This window comes from Cebus imitator, unplaced genomic scaffold, assembly GCF_001604975.1.
Source record: "Cebus imitator isolate Cc_AM_T3 unplaced genomic scaffold, Cebus_imitator-1.0 Scaffold42, whole genome shotgun sequence".
Taxonomy (NCBI): Eukaryota; Metazoa; Chordata; class Mammalia; order Primates; family Cebidae; genus Cebus; species Cebus imitator.
Genome location: NW_016107357.1, coordinates 9,535,845 through 9,563,276, shown reverse-complemented (window position 1 = coordinate 9,563,276; position 27,432 = coordinate 9,535,845). Strand labels below are relative to the sequence as shown.

The 27,432-nt window shown below is 35.0% G+C and overlaps 1 protein-coding gene across 18 annotated transcripts in view; it reads left to right on the top strand.

Moving 5' to 3' along the window:
- CDC42BPA (CDC42 binding protein kinase alpha) overlaps positions 1-27,432 on the top strand; it is a 330,073-nt gene that overhangs the window by 236,766 nt on the left and 65,875 nt on the right. For 5 of the 18 annotated variants that reach the window (XM_017526457.2, XM_017526468.1, XM_017526462.1 and 2 more), the window contains 7 exons: positions 5,236-5,360; positions 11,494-11,599; positions 12,164-12,312; positions 13,867-13,958; positions 16,326-16,402; positions 17,275-17,322; positions 26,272-26,310. In XM_017526457.2, coding sequence (XP_017381946.1) covers positions 5,236-5,360; positions 11,494-11,599; positions 12,164-12,312; positions 13,867-13,958; positions 16,326-16,402; positions 17,275-17,322; positions 26,272-26,310 — 636 coding nt within the window. The remainder of the gene's footprint in view (positions 1-5,235; positions 5,361-11,493; positions 11,600-12,163; positions 12,313-13,866; positions 13,959-16,325; positions 16,403-17,274; positions 17,323-26,271; positions 26,311-27,432) is intronic. The other 13 variants (XM_017526467.2, XM_017526461.1, XM_017526477.2 and 10 more) reach the window with 4 other exon arrangements.

Genomic DNA, 27,432 nt, shown 5'->3' with positions numbered 1-27,432 from the left:
TGTATACCCTCAAGAATCACCATGGCACATGTATACCTATGTAACAAACCTGCACGTTCTGCACATTTACCCCAGAATTTAAAGTATAATATAAATAAATAAATAAATAAATTCCATTGGAGTGACCTTATCAACTATTGGCAAAGATATGAAGGAACTAGAACTTATACAATGCTCATAGAAGTGTGAAGTGGCATAGCCCCTGTAGAAAATAGTTCCAAAAATTCTCAAAAAGTTAAACATATACTTAATACATAACCTGACAATTCTATTTACTGAAAAGAATTGAAAGCATAGTCCCTTCAACACTTATATATGAATTTTCATAGCGTCATATTCTCAGAATAGTAAACAACTGGAAACAATACAAATGTTTATCACTGGTGCATGGATAAACAAAGTATACCATACCCATATACTAGAATACCACTCAGCAGTAAAAAGGAGTGAACTTCAGATACATGCAGCATTATAGTGGTTTAACTTCAATAATGTAAGTGAAAGAAGTCCAATACAAAAGACTGCATATTCTGTTATGTCACTGATATAAGATTTCAGAAAATGCAAAACTACAAACACAGGAAGCAGATCAGTGATACCTAGAATTCAGGTTGGAGACCAAGATCAATTGTAAATAAGCATGAGGATATGTCTTGAGTATTAGAAGTGTTCCAAAACTGGATTGTAGTAATCACTGTACAACTGTTTAAATTTGCTAAAAATCACTCAACTATACACTTATTCTGGGTGAATTTTATGTTATATAAATTATACTTCAGTAAAACAATTTAAGAAAAAAAAAAAAACTGATAAAATTACATTTTCAGAAGCGAATGGCACACCCTGAGGTGCAAAACTTAAATCTCTTACTTGCAGTAGGCAAATCAGTGTGTGCTAGCAGTGATAGCTTTCCTGGAACTCATTTCCTTTTATGAAAACAAGGATGTTGGAGGTAGGATTAAATGGGGAATTACAGACAAACTGTATATGCATAAAACAATTTTTATTTGTTTGTTTGTTTTTGCCAGAGGAGAAGAAATGAAATTTTGCTTTGTGATTTGTGCCAAAATTGCCTACCTTTGCACAGAAATATAGGTTAAAAATGCACACCAATAAAATCCTGTGTCATCAGTAGAATTCCTAATAACTTAAAATTGAGAGTTGACAAACTATGGCCTCTGGCCAAATCTAGCTCCCAGATTGTTTTTGTCTGAACTGCATACTAAAAATGATTTTTACATTTTTAAATGGCAATTTTTACAAAGAAGATGACGATGATTTAAGATTTTATATGGCCCACAGAGGTGAAAATACTTGCTGTCCAGTTCTTTACTGGAAAGATTTGCAAATCCTTGACTTAGAACGTGGTTGTGGCCTGTATTAGTTAGGGTTCCACAGAGAAACAGAACCAATTCCACAGAGAAACAGAACCAATAGAGTGAGTGTGTATGGGGGGCAGGGATGGGGTGTATGAATTATGTGTTTTGGGAGCAGGGGAGATTATAAGAAATTGGCTCAAGTGATTATAGAGGTTGACCCAAGATGTGCGTTTGGCAACCTGGAGACCCAGGAGAGTATATTTTGTAGTTCCAGTCCCAAAGCTTGGCAGGCTTAACAGTCAGGAAAAGCTTCTGCCTCATTTCAGGTCTGAAGACAGGAGAAACTGATGTTCCCTCCTATTCTTGGTTCAGTTTGCCTTTTTGTTCTGCTCAGGCCTTCAGTTGATCACATGGGGCTCACCCACATTAGGGAGGGCCATCTTCTCAGTCTGCCAATTCAAATGTTGTCTCATCCGGAGACACACTCACAGACCTACCCAGAATAATGTTTGACCCAATGTATAGGCATCTTGTGGCCCAGTCAAGTTGAAAATCACATGGCTCTCTTATTCCTAAAATCCTATAAATAGATCCTCTAGGAGCAACTCACCTTCATGAAAGTTTAGTAATCAAGAAGAAACTAGCAGAGTATCTCTACAGACATACCAAAAAGGAAGAATGGAACAGTAATAAATAGCAGATGGGACCATTTGTCAGTTTAAAAAAAAAAATAGGTAGCTATGAAATAGAATAAAATAGTATGCAAATTTTTTTTGTGAATTTTTTATTTGTTTTGTTTTGTTTTTGATATGAAGTCTCACTCTGCCACCCAGGCTGGAGTGCAGTGGCGTGATCTCGGCTCATTGCAACCTCTGCCTCCTGGGCTCAAGTGATTCTCCTGCCTCAGCCTTCCAAGTAGCTGGGATTACAGGCACATGTCACCACGCCTATCTAATTTTTTTGTATTTTTAGTTGAGACGGGGTTTCACCATGTTGGCCAAGCTGGTCTCGAACTCCTGACGTCAAGTGATCTGCCTACCTCAGCCTCCCAAAGTGTTGGGATTATAGACATGAGCCACCTTGCCCGGCCTTTTTCATGGATTTTCTAAAAACTTAAAGCAAGAACTTTTTGCTTCTTTGACAGATTAGCTTACATCATACCCTCACCAAGAAGAACGATAAAGCTGGATTTTAAAAATAATACTATACGAATACTACTTACAGTATTCATCTGTAGGAAGTCATTGGAGTGACAACAAGGAAACCAGGACTTTACTGGCCAGGATCTTAAAGAGAATAGTAGTACAGAGCAGTGAGCCCAACATTTAGTGCCACTTTTCCTCTTCAGGCGTTTGCAGATATGAAAGCAGAAAAACCTCGGAATCTAGGAAGCTGAACATGGTATTCCACAGTTTTACAAGGCTGGAGAGAGAAAAATGGAAGTACATTGCCTATCAAGTTACAGGATCCTTAGTAAATAATTCAAACTTTCAGTTGAACCCATTGAAAGGCTACATTTTAGGAGTAAGGTTGAGTCAGGAAGATGAGTCCTCAGTGACTGAAACCCAAACTCTCAGTATTTCAATCCTTGATCTATCTTTACTCTGATTGCCTGCCAAAAGTAAAAGTAAATACTCTCTGGAGGAAGATATTATCCAGAGCCTCAAATTATCTAAAATTTTTATACACAGTGGGTGACATGCAGTAAAAACTTACCAGGCATATCAGCAAACACAACCAAATCATTTAAAACCAGGAGAAAAATTCAACAGCAAAAACAAAATTAATAAAGGGAAAATGAAAACCACGCAGTTGGTAGAAACAGGTCCACAGGAGTTCCCAGAATGAAATTTTTGAATGGACTTTAAAATAATTGTATGACAATGTTCAAGAAAGTAAACATATGAAGAATTTCAGTGAACAACTAGAATCTATACAAAACTGTCAAATAGAATTTCTAGGAGCAAAAAATGACCAAAATAATAGAACATTTTAACAACATATTGGAGAGAAACAAAAGGACTGCATATCTTTAAAAAAAATTTTAGACTAAAGTGTGGTAAGGGATTAAAAAGAAGAGAAAATATAGAAAAGAGGATATAAGACATAGAGGATATGATGAAAAACTGTAACATACAAACAATTGGTTTCCCAAACGGCAAGAAGAGAGAGATGGTGGTAGTGTAATACTTGAAGAGTGTTTATAGCCCAGAATTTTTCCAAACCTATGAGAAACAATTAGCCACAAATTCAAGAAACACCACAAACCCTAAGAGTGAAATAATTAATAGAAATCTGACCCCACTTAGACAAATCCTAGAAAAGCTGCCAGAAACCAAGCAGCATAAAATTATAAAAGCAACCAGAGAAGAAAGAAACATGTTCAAAGAAGTAAAAGTTCAACTGAAAACTGACAGAAAAACTAAAAATGGAATTCAAAGAACATCTTAAAAGTGCTAAAGTAAAATAACTGCCAACTTAGAATGTTATTTACAGCAAAAATGCCTTCCAGAAATGAAGGCAAAAATTCACAATGCAGAAAACCGCAGTACAACCTACATTCTTCAAGTCAAAAGAAAAATAAAGGTGTTGAAGGGAACCTATACATAAAATAGACCTAAAAGACATATTGGGCCGGGCCTGCTAGTTCATGTCTGTAATTCCAGTAGTTTGGGAGGCCATGGTGGGTGGATGGCATGAGCCCAGGAGTTTGAGACCAGCTTGGGCCACATGCCAAAACCCCATCTCTACAAAAAAAAATAAAAAATAAAAAAAAATTAGGGTGCTACTTGGGAGGCTGAAGTGAGAGGACTGCATGAGCCCAGGAGGTAGAGGTTGTAATAAGCTGAGATCATGCCATTGCACTCCAGCCTGGACTACAGAGTGAGACCCTGTCTCAAAAACAAACAAAAAAAAAGATAAACCATTAAGCTTTGTTTTCTTATTGCTATCATGATTCAGTTTAACAAACAGGTTTTTTGATATGTTGAAATAAGTGGAAACTTGAACTGTACTACACATGTGATGTTAGGAAATTTGTAGTATGATACTATTGTTACATTTTAAAAGAGATTCTTATTTTTTAGAGATACACACAGTGATATGTATGGATAACATTGTATGATATCTAGTATTTGTTTCCGAATAATATAGGAGGAGAGGATAAGAGAGCAGGCATACAGGCTGGGACAGTGGCTCATACTGTAATCCCAGCACTTTGGGAGGCTGAGGCAGGCAGATCATCTGAGGTCAGGAGTTCGAGACCAGCCTGACCAACATGGTGAAACCCTGTCCCTACCAAAAAGACAAAAAATTAGCTGGGTGTGGTGGTGCACGCCTGTAATCCCAGCTACTAGGGAGGCTGAGACAGGAGAATCGCTTGAATGTGGTAGGTAGAGGTTGCTGTGAGCCCGGATCATGCCGTGGCCCTCCAGCATGGGCAGCAAGAGCAAAACTCAGTCTCAAAGAAGAAAGAACAGGAGTGCAAATGAAACAAGATTAATATTGAAATAATCATTGTTGAAATTGGGTAGTGGGGTCATGGGAATTCATTTATATTGTCCATTTTTATATATGCTTGAAGTTACAAGCTTTTTTAAAAGAGAAAAGGTGACATAAAGACATTTGGGAACAAAAAGAAAAAAGAAAGCTATTACCCACAGAAATAGGCAATTCTTAAGGCAAGTAGAGAATATTCACAGAAGCAACTCACTGTTAGGATGTAAGGGAAAAACAAAGACAGCAGGAGAATTCAGAGTACCTGATACCCAAATTTAGTGAGCAGAAGGGATTGTTATATTAAAAAGACAAGTATTTTTGGGTAAATCACGGTGAGTAGTCATATTTGACAGTAGCTGTGTAAACAGCTTAAATTCTTGTTCCTAAAACTCATGCATGTCTTAAAACTATCTTTCAGCTAACTACTTTGTATGAGAACTTAAGCATACACAACCAGCAGTTGGAAGAAGAAGTTAAAGATCTAGCAGACAAGAAAGAATCAGTTGCACATTGGGAAGCCCAAATCACAGAAATAATTCAGTGGTGAGTACTCTTTTAAACATATTTTTGTAGATGATTGTGGTTATGTGGCCAAGTTGGTATGAATTCCAGGTGGCTACTAATAATGGTTTTTATCTCATTTGTCAGCTATGATAAATAAGTTACTCTGAAAAGCACAGTTTTATTACTGATCTGTTATTTGTGTTCTACTGTGTTTTCTGTTCTGTTCCTCTGTTCCCTAACTCCCATACCAGCTTTTACACAGCTTCATTGAAATATGATTATTACTTTCTAAGAAAATGTTACTACCTCCAGAGTCAAAGTTGGTCCTTAGAGAACTGTTGAAATTCATCTGCTACCTATAGATGTTCCTTTCTAAGATCGAAACTGCTGTATTTGTATTTTAAGAAATGAAAGGCCTGCAAAAATACATAGAAGCTCAAGATACTGTACTGTTATACCCTCTATTATGATTATACCAGATTAATTCACACATGGCATTTTTAAAACCTTAAATGGTTACATTTTAGTTTATCAACTGTTTCTCAAGCTCTTAGGATTTAGATTAGATTGGAATATTCATCTTAGTGACCTTCATATTCATTTATTAAGTGATTATGCTGGTGCTTGTAAAAATTTTCACTTTTTAGTAATACGTGGAGAAAGTAGAATCTAACGAAGACTTTATTGCCAAGTAAAAATAGGTAGTTTAACTTTATTTAACTTTTTAAATCCTTTTTGGCAAATGGTAGGTGTTTAATTTATATCAAGACAAATACAGGTTGAGCTTTGCTAATCTGAAATCTGAAATGCTTCAAAATGTGAAACTTTTTGAGTGCTGACATGACACCACAAGCAGAACATTTTAGACCTGACTTCATGATGAGTCACAGTCAAAACTTTGTTTCATATACAAAAAAATTATTTTAAAACATTGTAAAAAATTACCTTGCTGGGCATGGTGGCTCACGCCTGTAATCCCAGCTACTTGAGAGGCTGAGGTAGGAGAATTGCTTGAACTGGGTCCCGGGAGGCAGAGGTTGCAGTGAGCCGAGATCATGCCACTGCACTCCAACCTGGGCTACAGAGCGACACTCCATCTCAAAAAAAATTATCTTCAGGCTGTGTGTATAAGATGTATATGAAACATACACAAATTTTGTGTTTTGATTTGGGTCCTATCCCCAAGATAATCTCATTATGTATATTCAGGTATTCTGCAATCCAAAAAATCTGAAATCCAGAATACTTCTAGTCTCAAGCATTTCACGTAAAGGATACCCAGCTTATAGTTTCATCGTATGTCTGTAGCTCAGTTATTTGTTGGGAATTTTATTTCTCGTATTCATATTTTGGTTCAAATATTTTTTCCATTAAAAGCGCTTTGAGTTTAGTATACAGATTGAGTATTCCTTATTCAAAATGCTTGGGACCAGAAGTGTTTTGGATTTCTTTTGGATTTGGGGGAAGTTTGTGTTATACTTACCAGTTCAGCATCCCTAATCCAAAAACTTAAGCATCTTGTCAGTTTTCAAAAAGTTTCAGATTTGGGGGCATTTCAGATTTTGGATTTTTAGCCTGCTTTTAAAAAATGACAATGCTCAAACAAGATTTTAGGACCTCGTGACATATAGCACTTTAAATGTTTCCTGGGACAAATGAACAGTGCTAATACAAAACAAATATTGCAGTATATAAAGGGTGATTATGTATAGTAATAACCTTTTGTGAAGACACTTCTAATGGCTCTTGACCTCTACCTTCTCTCTCTTTGCTATGAAATATCCCTTGCGTAAGAAAACCTCTTAGAGCAAAGACATCTACTTCTCACCACTGTTAGAGTGGGGACCTTCCTTCTTGCTGTTGGCTCATTAGAGGACTTCATCTATTCTCTTTGGAATAATATTACCAAGAGTGGTTAGATTGATAGGCTAGTCCATAAGATTTATTTTTAAACTTTATTTCCTCACATAAAGCATTCTTCTGGTACCATAAGAAATACAGAGGTCTATAAATGTAGTACTTGCCTTTAGGTAACTTATAACTTAACATTTAAAGTTTAAAAAGTAATTTGACAAGAGCTGGAGATAACTTATGAGAGTTAAATATAAATGCCTTACATGTTGAATAGATACTGACTTTTTAAAAATAAGAATGTAATGTTGAGAGAATTATCTCAGACTAGGTACTGGAGAAGGGTGGGAGTAATTAGTTAAACTAGACTGTGTTTTCTGATAACACTGAGTTTAGTAAAATATCCTATATCTAGTTTTACCAAATTGGAGAATTTATGTAAAAGAATAGTAGGAAGTAAGATTAATAAAGTTACTGCAACACAATTGTCATGAATACTAGGTAAGAATTTTACCTTATTTGTAAGATGGAAAAGGTTTTGCAAAAGATAATTATATTAATTAAAATGATGATTAGGCAAATAGCTCTTAACAGTAATGTTCAGGATGAAATAGAAGGTAAGATTAGGAATAAAGTGAACAAATGCAGAAGACATTATGAAAGAAAAGTCTATAGGACTTAATGCTACTTACAAATGAAGGGCAAGAGATGAGGAGAAATCAGTATTGAATTCTGAGTTAAGGAGATTAAGAAAATGATAGTATCATTGAAATAGGAAAGTCGAGAGGGGTAACCAACCTTGGGGAAGATGATACAATCAATTTTAACTGTTATTTTATTTTGTTTGTTGGTGAGAATGAGGTGATCCTGAGACATCTCTTAGTAGAGATTTTTCATATGCTTTTGAATAACTGACATGAAGGTTAGGATTGGAAATGTAAATTTGGGAATTAAATTCCTAGTAAATAAAGCCAATGAAATGGCTAAGATCTTTTTAAGGAGACAAGAAAGTAGAATGGTAAGGGCTATATTATAAAAGCTAGATGAAACAGCTCTGTAGGAGAACCAGGAGAAGTGTTTAATAATTACAAAGGGCTTCAGTAATGAAACCTTTATCTCTATTTAAATCCACTCACATTATTTGAAACATTCCTCATTCAGTCATGCTCATTTGTGTAAGGTAATAGCTTATATTGATTAAAACATAAGAGTGTTCCAGTCATTAGGCTGGGAATTCACATGTATTCATATTTGGTTATTACACCAATCCTGTGAGGTACATATTATTACTATACCCATTTTATAGGTGGTATAACAAAGTTAGAGAAGTAACTTGCCCAAAGTCACACAGCTGGTAAGTACTAGGATATGAAACCAGGTGTATATGACTCAAGAATCAGCTTCTAATTACTGTATATGCCCCGACTTTTCAAGAATTGTACCTTATATATCTTCTTTTGTCTTCTTAGTATGCCCAATGTAATAGTATTTAATAAGTATTAATTAATTGATTATTTGAGAGAACTTGGAAGGAAGGATTAAATTTTCCAAGAGAACACTATAGCTCTAAGATGGCCTTTTGTAGTTGAGTTTTAACAGATTAGCTTCAGCAAAATAGTTGAGTCAGGAATTAGACCTCATGGAGTATAGAGGAGTGAATGGAGGGTTTTAATACTAGAGCAATTACATGTCAGTAGTATAACAATGAAAGAGAGAGGAAAAAAATAGGATGTTTGAGGGCTTGTCAGTGAGGAGCATGGGGAACTTTTGGATTTGGTAGAGTTTGTACATGTTTAAAGGAACATACGAAAATAATGAAATTGAAAATAAAGGTGTAGGAGGGAGGGTGATTGTGTATAGTAATAATAACTATGGTATTAAGAATCTGTTTGAATGATTTCACCAAGTAAAAGATGAGACATCTACCTCTAAAACGGTTTTTAAAAGTTAAGAGAGCGAGTATAAGTAAACTTAACCAAATGGCCTAGAAGCAAGGAACAAGAGACAGTGTTGGGGCCGGGCTCAGTGGCTTATGCCTGTGATCTCAGTACTTGGGAGGCTGAGGCGGGTGGATCACCCTAAGTCAGGAGCTTGAGACCAGCCTGGCCGTCATGGCTAAGCCCCATCTCTACTAAAAATACAAAAATTAGCCAGACATGGTGGCATGTATCAGTAATCCCAGCTACTAGGGGGACTCAGGGAGGAGAATCACTTGAACCCACAAAACGAGGTTGCAGTGAGCTGAGATTGTACCACTGCACTCTAGTCTGGGCAACAGAGCAAGACTCTCTCTCAAAAAACAAAAAAAAGAGAGAGAGAAATAGTGTTGGGGGTGGAGAAAGTAAGATTTTTTTTTTTTTTAATGAGCTTGAAAAATAGGCAAATAGCCATGTTTATCAAAAGGAGTTGTTGTGTGAGACCTAGAGTCCAGTGGAACTTAAGTGGCATGAGTTACCCTCCAAACCAGTAATTCTCTATAGCCAAGAAAAAGAGAAATAGGTTTAATCCAAAGTTAGGAATTAATGGAAGACTGCAGTTGTAAGGGATTGTGAATGTGTTCAACATGGAAATAGAAAGTAAAGTTAGAAGAAAGAGATTGTTCGTGTCATATAAAATTTCAAACAACTTGAAGTCTGTTTACAAGAAGTTGATTTCCAAAGTTAATAAACACATTGGACTTCACAGTTTCTTGGAAATGTGCGTAAGCTAAGATCTCTGAGCTATGGTAGATACTAAACCAGCGCTTGGTGAGACCTGTTAGCCTGGGCACTTAATTGTTAATACAGTTTTCTTCATTGTTACTATATAAGTGTCTTTTTTGTATTCTGAAAAAGATAATCCTCCTACATCCCAATTGATTCCCTATGCTATAGATCAGGTAATTAAATGAAAAGATTGCAGTCACTTGTGTTCAAAGAATTTTAGAATAACACAACCCTTACTACACAAACATTCTTAACATAGTTTCCGAAACCATTTTTCCTTAAAAGGCAATAAAAATATGTACATGTATGTAGAGCCTAAGAATATGTAACTGTCACTACAGAGGGCAACTTCTTACAATGGTTTTATTGCATCTCTATAAATTCTTTTGCTTGTACTCCAAAGACAACCTCCCATCTAAGAGAAAAGAACACCAACCCTCTTTTAAAGGGCCTCTTTAAGATACATATGAATTTGACTGCTCAGGAGTTTACATTCTAAGAGATACTAATGCAGAGCTCAAGAGTTAAACATGTCTGCTGTATATATCACAGATACATACTGATTTACCTGAAATATACTTTCCTCACAGCTTCAGTGACCTGGATTTTATCTCTGAAAACAACCAGCCTGCACAAAGACAAGTTGTCTACCCAAAAGTGTGTTAGAATACACTTGTGGGCCAGGCACAGTGGCTCACGCCTATAATCCCAGCACTTTGGGAGGCCAAGGCAGGCAGATCAAGAAGTCAGGAGTTCAAGACCAGCCTGGCCAATATGGCGAAAGACATTGCAAAATTTCAACTCCATTTTTTTTCTTTGTGCACTGTGGCTTTCTGTATACCAATGGTTTTTATTCTTCCTGAGAATAGGTCCTTCTTTTGTAGACTTTTGTATGTATGTAGATATGCCTGACTCCTCCCCTCACCATCCCCCCATATAAGGGAAGTATAAGAAATGCAGATGTTTTCTTGAGAAATTCTAAAATGTAGAATTTGTTTTACTTAATATAATTTGAAAACTTTCTATCTAAAATTACAATTGTTTTACCAGCTAGATAGCCTTAAGACAGTAAGTAGAAATTGGGTTTTGGTAGATTTTAATCTTTCTCTTTGTTATTTTATTGATTATTTTAGAAAACAGAGGAGCTTAATTACAATATTACCCTGATTTTTGCAGAATATGCTACGTTAAGCTTTCTAAATTTAATATACTTCAGCTTTAAGAATGGTTTGTTGTTTTTATGATCTAAAATGGCAGAATCCAATTAATGAGAAATCTTATTACTTAGAAAACCCCACACATGTGTGCGTCTGTGTTGTTAGGTTTAAAGAGTGTTAATTTTGTGTTTCAAGGGTGAAGTTTTACTAATTTATCAGCTATGAGTAAGTTGGGCTTTTGTAAACGTCACCAGCTCTACCATGTACATAAGAGAACAAGTCCATAAACCTCTTCCCAGTTGTTGATAGGTAGTATACTATGGTAGACCTTTTGAAAGAAATTATTTAAGACTGTCTTTGAACTTTCTATCACTTACTTCTTTAGGAAGCTTTAAAATAACATATATTGCACTAAAGCTTTTTTGGTGTACTTTTGTACTTTGTCTTTATATATTCTAGGGTCAGCGATGAAAAGGATGCACGAGGGTATCTTCAGGCCTTAGCTTCTAAAATGACCGAAGAATTGGAAGCATTAAGAAATTCCAGCTTGGGTACACGAGCAACAGTAAGCTTCTACGATTTTGCATGGAGGCTTATCATATTAGAAAAAAGAGATTTTTTTTTTTTTTTTTTTTTTTTGGGACGGAGTTTCGCTCTTGTTACCCAGGCTGGAGTGCAATGGCGTGATCTCGGCTCACCGCAACCTCCGCCTCCTGGGTTCAGGCAATTCTCCTGCCTCAGCCTCCTGAGTAGCTGGGATTACAGGCACGCGCCACCATGCTCAGCTAATTTTTTTGCATTTTTAGTAGAGACGGGGTTTCACCGTGCTGACCAGGATGGTCTCGATCTCTTGACCTCGTGATCCATCCGCCTTGGCCTCCCAAAGTGCTGGGATTACAGGCTTGAGCCACCACGCCCGGCCAAAAAAAGAGATTTTTAAAAACACTATAATAAATCCAATTACTTGTATCAGTTTGTTTAGACTTTTAGTCTACTGTAAAGTTTTTTATGAGAAAACAGTTCATTTGGGTCTTTTCCAGTTTAGAAAAACGTAACACACAGGTCGTTAACTGTAATAATTTAAGTCTTAAAAACAGGATGAAACTAAAACACAGTCATTATTTCATAGGATATGCCCTGGAAAATGCGTCGTTTTGCGAAACTGGATATGTCCGCTAGACTGGAGTTGCAGTCGGCTCTGGATGCAGAAATAAGAGCCAAACAGGCTATCCAAGAAGAGTTGAATAAAGTTAAAGCATCTAACATCATAACAGAATGGTAAGATTGAATAATACAGTCCCACTAGAAAATTTCTACGTTTGTCAAAAATTATTTGGAGAGAAGTTACATGTTTGGTTTCCTGTCCATTGCTTTCTTTTAGAAAATGAGGTCCAAAAATGTTACAAAGATTTAAAAATAACTAGATGCTTTCAAGCCTTGTATATAGTGAGGAGGTTTTAATATAGCCTTGTTTTCGTCTGGCTTGTCCATAAAGTAGAATTAATAGTATTAAATAATATTCCATTATTTATTTTTCTCCTTATTTATAAAATTTAATTGACTCTCACATTTTATTAAACCTGAAATTCTCTCATGTTTAGGAATATTATATTTGTATAAAAATACAACATATGGTGAGAACAAAATATAATCATTTGAAAATTGTGGCCTCTACCAAAAGTCTTTTATAAATGAAAATTCTATTGATGGCACATTTCATAATGGTATAGTATCTTTTAAGTATAATTATTGTTTTTCATGTTCCTTTATGTATTTTTTAAAAAGTACAAACTCTGAAGCAGTTAGCTAATGAACACATTTCCTCAATTCTTGTCACAACATATCATAATACATAAATGATTAAATGAAAAAAACCATAATTAGATTGATTTATAAATATGATTCAAAGTTTAAGTGACATAGAGGAACAATAGGAACTTCACATCACAAGTAAACTACAAATATGAAAATCCACTGACTGCTCAGAATACCAAAGGTTCCAAAAGCTGAAAAGAAAGGCAGGCCCATGAATTCAGTTTTTAATGGTGTGTAGTCTTAGTCCTTAAACTGCAATTGTTAATCTTTTGAATCAAGTCAAAGGCCAGATACATAATGCCTCTGTTGGTTGATAAACTTTTGGCTTATAAGCTTTTTGCTATAAATAATGCAGACATAAGTATGTTTTACTTAAAGGTGCTTATGTGGCATTGAGAAGGGGAAACGTTTTTCTGGAGAAAGTGAATTGATACCAGCATAAAGAGCTACTGAATGTCATTCTCTGTGTTGTAATTTGGAATAAGTATGATCTTTTCTCTTTATGCCTAGGACATATGAGTTTACATATTGTTCATAAATCAGGGAGATGAGCCAGTTTCAAAAATTATAAACTTACTCCTGTATATGCTCCACTTTCATGGTTGTCTGTAATGGTATAATATCTAACAAAGTCTAACAATATTCTAAAATTAACCTTTGATTTTATAACTTTTGAATTTAATAATTTAGCTCAGGGTCAGCAAATGTTTTCTGTAAAGGTTCACATAGTAAATATTTTAGGCTTTGATTAGCCTCCATCACAGCTACTCATCTCTGTTATTGTAGTGTAAAAGCAGCCATAGTCAATACTTAAATGAATGAGGTTGGCTGTGTTCTAGTAAAACTTTATTCTACATGAGAGTAGGTGGCAGGCTGTATTACTGTTCTTCCTGCAGTAATTTATAGTCCCCTAATTTAGCATGACTGACATTTAAACCAAGTAAGTTTGGCTACATCCAAGGTGGCTCACTAACCAGCAGTAAAAATTAATGACATTTTTTCTTTTTTCTTTTTAAGTAAACTAAAAGATTCAGAGAAGAAGAACTTGGAACTACTCTCAGAAATCGAACAACTGATAAAGGACACTGAAGAGCTTAGATCTGAAAAGGGTATGAGAGTGTGTGTTTGCATCACTCAGGACTTACTGTTATGTTATAAATATATTACATAAGAATCAGTTTATTGCATAGGTGGGAGAATTATTGACATAATCAGTTCTGGCACTCATTTATGAATGTATGTTGTGTATATGTGATGCATGCATATACACACACATTTGGAAGACTGGCCTCTCAGTCATTTTGTTTTACTTAATATACATTATTTAAAGATTTCATAGTAACAGAAAAAGATACTTTGCCATAAATTTGACATTTTTTTCAGTGCCATGGACTATTTCATGAATAACATTTTTGTGATTGGAAAAAAAATTTATAATGCACTTTATATATTCTCAAATGCTATCTTATGAGGTTATCACTCTGATAGTGGCAATGCGTGTTAATATTCAGAACTTGGTAAGGGTACTTGAACAAGTATTTCTTAGCACTTTTTATGTGCCTAGAATGTATAAAAACTCGGGGGGATTCTTTTTTAGGGTAGTTGAGAAAATAAGGTATGAAATAGCTAAAGATTAATATAGTATTAATGGAGCAATTCAGTAAAGAAAATTTTAGGGGGCATCTCAATGTCTTCTTCCACATTGACACTTAAATTCCTTGTCCTGTGGGATATCCTGGATTTATTACCATTACCTTGAAAACTTTAGTTGAACATTTTTTCGTTCATGTGAAAGCTTAGGTGTGTGATAGCTGTATTACATGAACTTCTGAAACTTTCCTTAATGTGGATGTTAAGAACGTGAAAATTTAATAAAAAGAAATTCAGATTTTTTTTTTAAATAAAGGGATATCTTATATGCATTTATTTGAAATTGATTTACCTGACAAAGGCCATCACTGAATACTGAACTTGTTAATGGACTTTTTATTAGGTCTAAGTGCTTCCTTCCCTATCCTTTCTCAGCCTTGCAACACAGTGAGATAAAGCTGATGAAGTCTTTGCCATCTGTATGTAAAATGATGAAAAGCAGAGAGTAATCACATAAAGAAGCTACCATGAAAAAGCCATTACGGATAGTTGATGCTCAATAAGTTCTTGTTGATTGAATTTCTTAATTAACAAAAAAAGGAAGGAGCCCAGAAAAAGTGAATAGCAATTCAGATAAGGAGCACAAGCCAGCATGCCAAAATGAAAATCAAGCTAGGTTTTCATTAATGAAAACTGGAAGAGAGATACATTGTTTAGTGAAGAGAAGAAAAAGAATACATAAGACATGGACAACTTGTGGCCCTAATGGCAATTAATAAGAGAGAGACTAGTGCAGAATATGACTTGCATCCCCGATGTCATTGACTGCATCATTTTTAGAATAGACCTAAACTTGAAAAAGAAGAGACTTAAGTCTATCACATTGCTTTATGAAGACATGTTTACCATAGCTTCTTAACTGGGTTTTGAATATTGCAGAACAGAATTTTACTGTATAATATAATGTATACTACAACTTAAGTAATATAATGTGATATTTACATTATGAGGGCAAGGATTTTTTTAATGCTTCGTTTACTATTGTGTCCCCAAGTATCTAGAACAGTGTCTGGCACATAATGGGCTCTCAATATTTGAATGAATTTCTGAACATATTGCCTACCTGATAACTATGTTATATTATTAGATAGTAATATGAAAAACACAAATCAGTTAATGTCAATTCCTGAGGATATGGAAGTAAAAAATGTGGGATTGGCTGTTTTCTGGGTTTTTTTTTTTCTGCCTACTATTTTTATTCGTGTGGTTTAAGAATTATTTGGAAAATTAGGCATTTAAAGTTAATGCCTTAGTCAAGAGATATGTATGACTTTTAAAAAATTCATCTGAAAAAAACTGAAGTTTGGAGTCTTCATCCTGTCAATAAAAAATATCTAAAATCAGATTGTCTTTTTTTTTTGTAATTAAGTATATTTGTTTTATCACTGCATTATTTTATTATAAAGGATTATTTATATTAGACAGTGCATACTGTATGCTTTGATAAGAGTATTTCAAAACAGAAACCTGTTTGGTGTTAAATTAATTTAGAAAAATGAGACATAAACAGGCCCCTATTTTTAAATTCTCTCAAGTCTACCAAAAGATTTAATGTGGTTTTTTAATGATTTACTATATGAGAAAAGAAAGAAACTCGATGACTTAAATAAGTATTTCATGGAAACTGATATAATTGAACTATTGAGTGATATTCTAGGAAACACTAGTGTATTTTAGGTTTTTTCAAAGGTAGAGTTAATAATAGTGATCAACTTTGAAATACAGTAGTTTGTGAACTACTTTTAATAGATTCAGACAGGGAAGATTATCCATTAAAATCCGTTTTAATTGTTGTAGTCTTAAAAAAAGTTGCTGCTGTCTTCTAGGTATAGAGCACCAAGACTCACAGCATTCTTTCTTGGCATTTTTGAATACGCCTACCGATGCTCTGGATCAATTTGAAGTAAGTATTATCAAACTTTTCAAATATCCTCTGTGGTGAATTTAAAATTCATTTTGTAATTTAAAATTCACTTATAAAAAAACTGTTTTATTGCTTCCCACATGAGAGGACCTAGAATCTTAAATAAACAAAAACATGTTAGCAGAGGAATATGTTCTGCATTCTTATGGAGATGATACTCCCACCTCTATTAAACAAAACATCTAAGAACTATCATGAGTCATTATGAAATTTAAAAGCAGTTTCATCTCCCTTAAGAAACATTAAGAGCAGAACAAATCGCAACTTTTGAAATAATTTGACAGTCTTTCCTATTCTCCAAAGGATAGTGCTACAATAAAAAATGAGAAAATGCCAAAGCTCACATTGAGGTATTGCTGGTTCCTATTTCAAATCAATTCATCTTTTAAAAACTATACAGTAGGAAATGCTTTTTGTTATAAAGTATTACATAAACTCTGTTAGGCAGATTACACAGTAATGAAACAGTGATTATGTAACTAGAACTGATGTTCTAGTGGGAAGAATTAGAAGCCTCAGTGATTCTATTGCTTACTTTTAGTAGTTACTTCTGAAGTGCTTACATTTAATTTGATTATTAATTATTTGTCATGAGCTTCATTTTATTACATTTTGGGCAGAGTATATAAATTGTGTTTCATTCCTTTAGAAAAAGGAAAAAGAATCACTCTTTAAAAAGTAATTAATAAATCAGTTTCTTGAGAACAATGATAGTGACTGCTTTTCTCATTTATTTATTTGAATTAATGTCATTTGCCTTTCAATTGTTTTACAAAATTTTTGATTTATTATTCTTATTAAATTGCTTCATCCATATTTTCTATTTTTTTATTGCTGTATTCGTTAAATAGGATTCCTTTTCTTCTTCCTCATCTTCACTGATTGATTTTTTGGATGACGTAAGTCTTTGATTTTCAAACCAATGCATCCTTCAGTAAAAAAGATCAGTGAATCAATTTGAAGAATTTGCCTAGTAATGCAGTCAGTTTTAGAAATACCACATTTGAAAATTTATGGGAGCCAAAATAATGCTTCTTTCTTATCTTAAATATAATGTAGGATTTATCAATATTAAACATAATGCAGTAAAAATTTACTTTGAAAAATGCTTTAACCATTGGAGAATATCTGTATTTTCAATCTTTATAAGAATTGTAAAGCCTGGAATGCTTATTTAGTTTTATATATATATGTATATAAATATATACATATATATATATATAAATATATATATATGTATATATTTGCTCATTTTTATTTTTCCTGATAATTTCTATTTTACTTTTTCCTTTTCTTTTCAGCACTTTACTGTTTATATGTTGGTTAAAAATCTCTGGTGGTATAATAAAAAAAGTTACTTTTAATTAATTTCTCCAATAGGTTTTATTGTATGACAATAATGGAATACTGATTTTAAAATAAATCTATTTTTAGTTGATTTATTTCTAATGCTGACAGAATTTCTCTTCTAATGTACAAAGTGATTTTAATTAACATACGCACTATAAATTGACTGCATTATCATTTTCTCTCCTGATTCTATCAATTTAATAATTTAGAAGTTCCTGTTAAATGTTATATCATTCACTCTCTTTACTACCTGGCATAACATTCTCTCTATTCCACATTAAACGGCACAGTAATTCTTGTCCTAAAGCATTTATTATCCTGTTGAACATGTAGTCTTTACAGAGATGGGGAAATAAAATGAGTTCAAATGCAAATATTGTACATAGAATTGTAAAACCAGGGGAGATTTTTGAATGTTTTATTCTTTCTGTTTTGTTAGGATACTTATAGTCAGAAGAGTAGTTAGCATAACTTTCTACTAAGGGAACTTGTAGATCTAGATGTTTAGAAATTGTTGAACAAAAAAGTGATTTTGAATATGTTTGGAATTACTGATGTTTGCATATTTTCATTCTAAACAGGAACTGTTTTGCTATTCAAAAAACAGTTACTTTGATTAATTCTATAGTGTGATAAAAAGAGAACTCTCCTCATGTATAATGGTATTGCATGTTATAATCTTGCTGCTCAGGTTATTAAAATACTCAGTATGGTATTTCCATACAGATATCATTCACCTTAAAAAGAAAAGAAAGGTGAAGTATTTTAGTTGTTCTTTTTACTAGAAAACCTTTTTATTTCTAACAAACTCCTCTTCATCCCCTTTCCTGTCACCAAAAAAACCCCAGGAACAATATGTATTTTGACAAATACATGAGCTCTTCCCAGCAGATCTTGCAGGAATGCACACCTCAGCCAGGTTCTCATTTTGTTTCTGTCCTCACAGGCACTCTGCCACTGCTGCCATCCAGCTGTAATGCCTGAGCACCCCACAGTCATTTCCCAATGTTACTTTTTCTCCAGGAATATACTTTCTCGTCTTCCACCCACTATTAAGGCAGCATAAGCTCAGTACAAACATAAAAGTAAATTTTATTGCACTGCAAGAGAACTCTTAGTAAAAGGAAAAAGAAGCTGAGTTCACAAGAGCTGCCAAATCCTTTATTCATATTCCAGTTCCTAAAAGGCGTGATTTCCCACTAAGCTCCGTTCTCCAAATTTATTGGTTAAATGCATAAGCAGGCACAAATCCTACCTATACAACTTTCTAGGTGTATGGTTTGGAAGAAATTAACCTTTCTACACCTTAAGTTTGCTTATCAGACAAATAGTAATAATGCTAAAACTAATCTCATAAGGTTGTTTGAAGATTTAAAGAAACCGTGTACGTAATTTCCTCAGTAATAATGCCCTTATTACTCTTAATAAACTGGCTCCCTCCCTTTCTGTATTCTCTTTAGCTTCTTTTCTTGCCCATCAATTCAGTTTCACTTAAATACTTTCTTAGCTGTTAATCACTCAGTAATCTACCCACCACCAATATTTTATGGCACAAACTTCGTGTTTCTCTTGAGAGTTTGTACCTGTGATCTCCCTTCCCAGAGTTATCATTCATTCATTTGATCCTCAATGTCATAGCAGAATGGTGTTTTGAACGGCAGTATGGAATCTTTGACATATTGGAGTTTAGCATCCAAGATACAATGCTCAAGTTCTTCTGTAGCTCCTTTTTTATTAGGCACTTGGATTTTTTTTTTTTTTTTTTTCCCAGATGGAATCTATCTCTGTCACCAGGCTGGAGTGCAGTGGTGGGATCTCAGCTCACTGCAGTCTCCGCCTCCCGGGTTTAAGTGATTCTCCTGCCTCAGCCTCCCCAGTAGCTGGGACTTCAGGCGCATGCCACCATGCCCGGCTAGTTTTTGTATTTTTAGCAAAGACAGAGTTTCACTATGTTGGCAAGGCTGGTCTCGATCTCCTAACCTCGTAATCCGCCTGTCTCAGCCTCCCAAAGTGCTGGGATTTATAGGTGTGAGCCACTGCACCCAGCCACACTTGGATTCTTAAGGAGCAAATCAAGTCTTTATTGTTCTCTGTGCCAAATCTAGTTATATTGTGCTTCATGCTTGTATGCCTGCCCTCTACAGTAAGTAAGGCTCTAATGCATAGTATACATCCTTCTGGGCATTCTTTTTTGTTTTCTGTCTCATTGCTATAGAAGAAATTATGTTGAAGACCTAAAGTGGAACTGCAGCTGGGACTTGCAGGTATAGAAGGGAATAAGGCTAGTATTAAGCAAAATTGCAGGAAATCAAGTCCTTTGGTGTCAGTATATCATCATTCTTCTCCCTCTGTCTCCTGGAACCCAGTGTTCTCATGCTGCCCTCTGATTTGTCGGAGCTTTACCACCAGTGCCTCTCCTCCTCCAAAGTTACCTTCTTTACTCCTACTTTTACCCTTCCACACAGGTCTCTTAAAAGTGTAGTTACTTTATTTAAAACAGTATAATTTTAAATTAAAATATCCCCACCCCTAATTTTTCCTTCATATGTTTTGCCTGTTATCTCAAAATTCAAATGAACGCTGGAATTTTTGGCAAAATGGAAAGATGTTCAGAGCAAGATGCTTTCCTTTTTAAGTCACATTGTTTGGCCACTCCTTGTATGTGTAAGTGTAGCTTTGAAGAGAAGGAATATATGTAATACCAATCATTCCCTCCCTCTAGGAAAATGAAAGGAGGTAACCAGGCAGAGCAGAATACATTCTCAACACTTTCTGCTTCTCTAACTTGGGGGAATGTAGGCATTTTGGCTTTTCTACATGTAGAATCACAAGAGTTTTAAAGAAGAAAACTTTAGAAAATAGTCTGGTTGTTTTAACCATTGTCACAGCACTCATCTGTTACTAAGAGTGGATAGGTTATTCTCCCATTTTTAAGAGTGACATTTTAAGAGTTCTCAATCTTTGGGTATTAGGACAGTGTGGTGATAAATTGTTATGCAAAATATTCTTTAGGACAGATAAAGAAGGTTTGAGTTCATTTTAAAAGAAGTTGAGACTACTTTGATAAGTGGTCTCTTGAGAAAGTCATTTCCATTCAACCTATTAAGAAAGCAGTAGAACAGAGATACCAAGATCCCTTCTCCTGTAGAAATTATTCTCACTTCTACCCTCATCTTTTCTTTCAACCGTACATGCCCAATCCTGAACTTAATCTATATTAGCTCCAGCCTCTTTCTGTAAGTAACAGACAGGGTAAGGAGCAAATGGAGTTCGGCTGCTTAGATTTTTCCATTTTTCTCCCCTATACACTCCCTTCATCCCAATAATAACAGATCCAGAGATCATCATTCCAAGCGTGTAGCATTGGTATGTACTCTCTTCATTTTCTTTTTAGCTGAACCAAAAAAACTTTGGCTTGAGTATATTATAGACAGTGCTAATTACAATCATATAAATGAGCTGCTTGCTCTTTATATTTGAGAAACATATTGTCATATAGTAAATATGTGCTAAGTAAGTTTTGAATTTGATTAAATTACAGTTCTACACTTTATTCATTGAGGCCCTGTTCACAAAAATAGAAATTGCCCATTACCTGGCAAATGAGAATGTACTCAACTTGGCTTTTCAGAGTTGTCTTACTCTGACATACTGCTGAAAGAGTAAATCAAGGATTAAGCTCTGGAATATAAAGGTCAGACACAGAGAAATAGAGATAGTATCTATAGCCCAACTCTCTGGTCCTCCTAATGTGTTATCCATTCTTGTATTCTGGTATATAAGAAAAGCAAGTAGTCTGACAGTATTGGCAGGCTGAGTTCTGGACTTGTTTTTAGTCTTGTATAACATCTTAATAAGATGTTTCAAAATATTTAATTTCAGTTATGGCTCCTAACTTCTTTAATTTATCTCTTGATTTAACATGGTTCTATTTCCCAGCTTCTTTTACATTCTGTTACAATCAGTTACAGAAATCTGAAGCTTGGCAGCATAGTTTCAGCTATACTTGGGGGGATGGTCAATCGTATGAGAGAATTGGTAGGAGATAGAATCTTAAAACAGACATTGTAAAGATTCTTAATCCTATGACCAAAATCGGTCCTGCTTCTTTGGCATTCCTGAAATTTCCTCATTCAATTTTTGTTTTTACAAGTTCCATCTACATATTCAGCACAACCCTACCTGAAGATTGCATATTTCAGAAAGTTACGTGCATTTTTTCCTCAACTTAGGCAATATATTATGGTGAATATAATTGTACATATTATATAGTTTATTGCATATATAATAATGTATTTAGACAATCTAAAGAGAAAGAACCATGACTATGTGGTCCATTTCTTCTTTGGTATTTTATTAAATAAGACCTCTAGGATTAATTAATTGAAACTTAAAAACTGTTAGCCTAATTATCTACTCCTGAGATTATTTCTTTTGATTTCTGCTTGTGTGCCTATCTTCATATTCAGTCTTAAAGTTCTGGTGGCGATTCGTAGACCTATATATGAAATAGATGTTTTAAAGTGGGATATGATTGCACATTAAGACAATGTGCTGGTTTATAGTGTTTGCCATGAATTCAGTTTTAGTGTTTATGAGAGAAAGCATGTGGATGGATGTGTTTTCCTCTATTTCTCCCTTTCTATTGAAAACATAAAAATATTGAAAACATAAAAATTACACAATTTCTAGGTAAACACTTTGGTAAGAAATCATTGCTGTGGTGATGTAGTATCACTATTGGCTTTAAATGATATTAACTTAGAAAATGTATTGTCCTTCATTTTCAAAGATAGTTTTGGGGGAGACATTTTAACTTGTTTTTACTATAGTGATAATATATTTATTCTGAGATACTAATGCTCTTTTTCATGGTTTTACCTCACTCTAGACTCTAGTCTAGAAGTAGAGATAGCCCCAAAAAATTATTTTTTTATGTTAAACATTTTAGCACTTTTTACTTGGGTAGTAATATACTGGGCATAATGGTGGATACAAAGACAAAGCAGATGTGGAAATAGACCTCAAAATGCTTATTTTGTAATTAGAAAAATAATTATATAGTTACGCACTGTGCAATGTGGAAAGCAATAAATGCCATGAGAAATACCTAGGTTAAGTACTACAGACAATCAGAAGGATTCATTCAATATTTATTGAGAATTTTTAAGTTTAAAGGCTTATGCTAAGCATAATACAATATTTCCTGCCCTTAAGCTTAGTACACTATTTCCTGCCCTGACAGTCTAGTGGGAAAGACAAATATATAACCAGATAACTATAACACCATGTGGAAAATACAGTAATAAAAGATAAAGATTGTATGTTATGGGAATACAAAGAAGAGAGATTTCTGACTGAACAAGGAGGATCCAGAACAGCTTTCTAAAGGAAATAATGCCTGAGCTGGGTCTTCACAGATGAGTATGTTCAGCAAAATAAAAAAGAAACTGCATAAGAGGAGTATATTCTAGACAGGCAGAGCAAACTTGGGGAGAGAGGGAGCAGAGGGTTGCAGGGTTGTGGACAGAGGGAGATTTCAATTTAGTTTGAATTGTCCCTTGCTTGGCAAACAAAAAGTATGAGGAAGGGATTGAGAAATGAGTATGAAGACATGGGCAAAGGCCAGATTAAGGGTCTGTGTTTCTCAATTTTATACTTCATATTATGGACCTTAGATTTAATCAGTCTTGTATATAATAATTATTAAAAGATTTAACAGAAGGGAAAGGTGACAGCTTCATTTTGGACAAGTTAAATTTGAGTTTCCTAAGGAACATCCAGGTGGAGATGTCCAGCAGACAGATATTTAATATGTGTGTCAGGGGTTTAAGAAAGAGGAGTGAACTGGCGACAGAGATTTGGAAATAATCAGAGTTAAAAGTGGATGAGATTCCCCAAGGAGTAGACTATAGCAGTGAGCCAAGGACAGAAACCTGGAATCTCCATTGAACAAAGGGTAAAGGACTAGAATCCACAAAAACGAAGAAAGAGCAGTGGTTGAGAAGTACACGGTTACTCAGGAAAGTACCTGTCACAATAACTAGAGGAGTGGAGTTTTTTTGTTTTTTGTTTTTGTTTTTTTGAGACGGGGTCTTGCTGTCACCCAGGCTGGAGTGCAGTGGAGCGATCTTGGCTCACTGCAACCTCTGCCTCCCAGGTTCAAGCAATTCTCTGCCTCAGCCTCCAGAGTAGCTGGGTTTACAGGCACCTGCCACCATGCCCAGCTAATTTTTTGTATTTTTAGTAGAGACGGGGGTTTCACCATCTTGGCCAGGCTGGTCTTGAACTGCTAACCTCATGATCCACCCACTTTGTTCTCCCAAAGTGTTGGGATTACAGACGGGAGCCACCACTCCCGGCCAGGAGTGGAGAATTTTTAAGAAGGGGAATGGTCAGTGTGATGGTATGGCAGAGATGGCTGATCAAATAGGACAAATCAGAAATACTGAGCTTCTGAGTGCCAGATCAAAGCAGAATCTGATTTGCACTGTATTAGAAGTTCATTGGGAAGTTAAGAAGTATAGACAGCAATTGTATACCATTTTTCAGAAGTTTGACTAAGGAAGTTTGAATCCTGGCCCTACCACTTAACAGTTGCATAACCTTGGGCAAGATGATTGTCTTTTTCATTTTTAAAATGAGATCATATTTCCTACCTTATAGGGTTTCTGTGAGAATTAAAATAATTCATATATGTAAAGCACTTTGAAAAGAATCTGCATGTACTCTGCACTCAATAAATGCTGTTATGATTATTAAGGAAGAGAGGAGAGAGTAATTGATAGCTAGAGAAAGAATTGGAGTTGATCTGTTTATTGTTAGGCTGTTTGGTTTTGGGGGAAAGAAGGGATGAGTTTCTTCCCATTAGTAACTGAGGAAAAATAACTAGTTTTGAACCCAAGACCTTAGCCTGCATAGTGGAAAAACTTGTTTAGAAATCTTCAGGCCTTCGAATCCTAGTTTACTGTTAACTTGAATAGTGAATAGTGTTCAGGTCATTTTCCATTCCAGTTTCCTCTGGAAAGAAATAATAGCTCTGGCTGGGCACAGTGGTTCACACCTGTAAGCCTAGCACTTTGGGAGGCTGAAGCAGGTGGATCACTTAGGTCAGGAGTTCGAGACCAGCCTGGCCAACATGGTGAAACCCCATCTCTACTAAAAATACAAAAACTAGCTGGGCATGGTGGCATACACCTGTAATCCCTGCTACTCAGGAGGCTGAGGAGGAGAATCACTTGAACCTGGGAGGTGGAGGTTGCAGTGAGCAAGACTCAAGAAAGAAAGAGAGAGAGAGAAAGAGGGAGAGGGAGAGAGGGAGGGAAGGAGGAAGGGCACCAGGAAGGGAGGGAGGGAAGGAACCTAGAAGGAAAGGAGGGAGGGAACCACGAAGGGAGGGAGGGAGGGAGGGGACAAGAAAGGAAGGAAGGGAGGGAGGAAGGGAACCTAGCGGGCAGGTGGGTGGGTGGGAGGGAGTTCCTGTTTACTTATCTGCCAGAGTTATTGTAACACTAATACTTAATTTTTAGTAGTGTTTCTCATTCTTGAACTTCTTAGTTTTTTTCTTGAATCTATAACTCCTATACACCTAGTCTATGTTTCCTCCTCTAGGTTCCCATGAAAATCTTGTCTATCCCTCCTCTAGGTTCCCATACAAACCTCGTATGTATCTCAGTGATAGCATTTATCACATTGTTGCTAGTATGATCTTCTCTAGCAGTCTGTGAACTTCCATGCATGTATTATCTTTCAGTACTTTGCAAAGTCTGCTTAGTACCCAACATACTGTAAGCTCACAATAAACGTTAGGTTGGATTTAATGTAAGAAATTGCCGAAGTAGATATGGTTCATATTAGTGAAGCTCTACTGCCGGAGCATCACAAAAATATTTTGAGATAATTGTCACTTTTTCCTAATTACTTAATTATTTAATGCTAGAAAGGCGAAAGTCCCTCTTTTGACTATGGCCGAAGTTGAGTCAGGATGGGGTATTGTTTAAATAACTTTTTATTTTAATTTATTACCATTAATTCTGAAACTCTAACTTAGCCCTTGTCATTTAAAAGAATCATTTTTGAAAATAGTAAAAATTTGGTATGTAAATGTCTAAAGCCAAGCTAGTTCATTATTTTATGAAATGTTTGCCAGCACTAAATCAAAAATACCTAGATCCTTTTCGTTCTCATTTGTTCCATCCTGCTACTGCCAACCTTTCCATAAAAGAAATTGTCCATCACTTGATAAAACATTGTTTTGTGGGTCACTGTTTGTACATGGGCCAATGAAAAGTTTGTCAACCTTAGACCTAGTCCAAACAACTGTTTTCTTACCATCCTATCCTCCAGTTTTTCCTGAAAATATATGTACATTCAAACTATCCAAAACTGTGGCTTTATATGTGTGTTTATATACTTTGTCTGATAATACAATAGTAGTCCTTGAGAGACTTACATGTGTAATATTTGTAACATGTTGTATTCTCCTTTCTCTGTTGAAGCGCTCTCCATCCTGTACTCCAGCTAGCAAAGGCAGACGTGTAAGAGACTTTTGCACTTTATGTACTCATCCTGATGCCTTTTACCCCTCTTTCATCCTTTTGCCTGTGATTGCAGAACCTGTTAATGTTTTCGTGGTATATTATTACATTTATTGCATGCTTTGTGCTGCTGCTCCTGCTATTGCTGTGCTGCTTTTATGTATATTATTTTTATTTTTTGGCTTTGGCTGCACAGCTTTAAGAATGTTCATATAAATTACTGTAACCAAACTACTAAAATGATGAAATATCTTTTTTATTTTGATCAAGGGGAAAAATGATCCTAAAGTATGCTTTCTAAATTAGTCAGAGACAAAGTACATGAGTTCCTAAATAAGAATCTGTTTTAAACAAATATATAGATGTCTCTTATAGATTTTAATTACATAGAAAGAAAACTTGATAATTCATATTGTATAAAATTCAAAAATGATTTGGGACAAATTGTACATCTTACTGACTACAATTTTATGTAAATCAGTTCTGGAGAAATCTTGTTGTCTTTGTTTTTTTTTTAAATGTAGTTCAAAGGAATCTTCTTAAATACCTATAGAGACCTGAGGAAATAATAATAAATCCTTTATGCTCTAAGATAATTCCGAGATTTAAAAAATATCAGTAACATTATATATATTATTAACAAACCATAAATATCTCCCTATACTAATCCTAGCTCCATGCTTCCCAACTTGAAATGAGTCAGCCACTACTCCTCTGCTACAGGATTCTCACATGCCCGGAGTTGGAATTTTTCTAAACCATCCTACATCCCAGTACTAGTCATATACACACATACATACTTCCTCATTGAAAAACAACAGGCTAGCTGACAGTGTTGGGATTTTTATATACTGTGTAAAATCTTAACATCAAAAAGGAAAGTCAGTGATAGATACAAATTGTTAATGTTCATAGTTTATCTCCATGGAGAATGATTAACACTTTACATTCATAATTCTTGGACTCAAAAAGTTCTAGATGAGGGAATTCTCTGGTTTGTGGTGGGCATGGGAAGCAGTAGGGTGGCCTGTTGCTTCCTGTGGTCCTGTCTTTCTGGTGTGCTGGAGGGTTGGCTGTAAAATAAACATGAATAACTCTAATATAGCATATACAATATTTTTG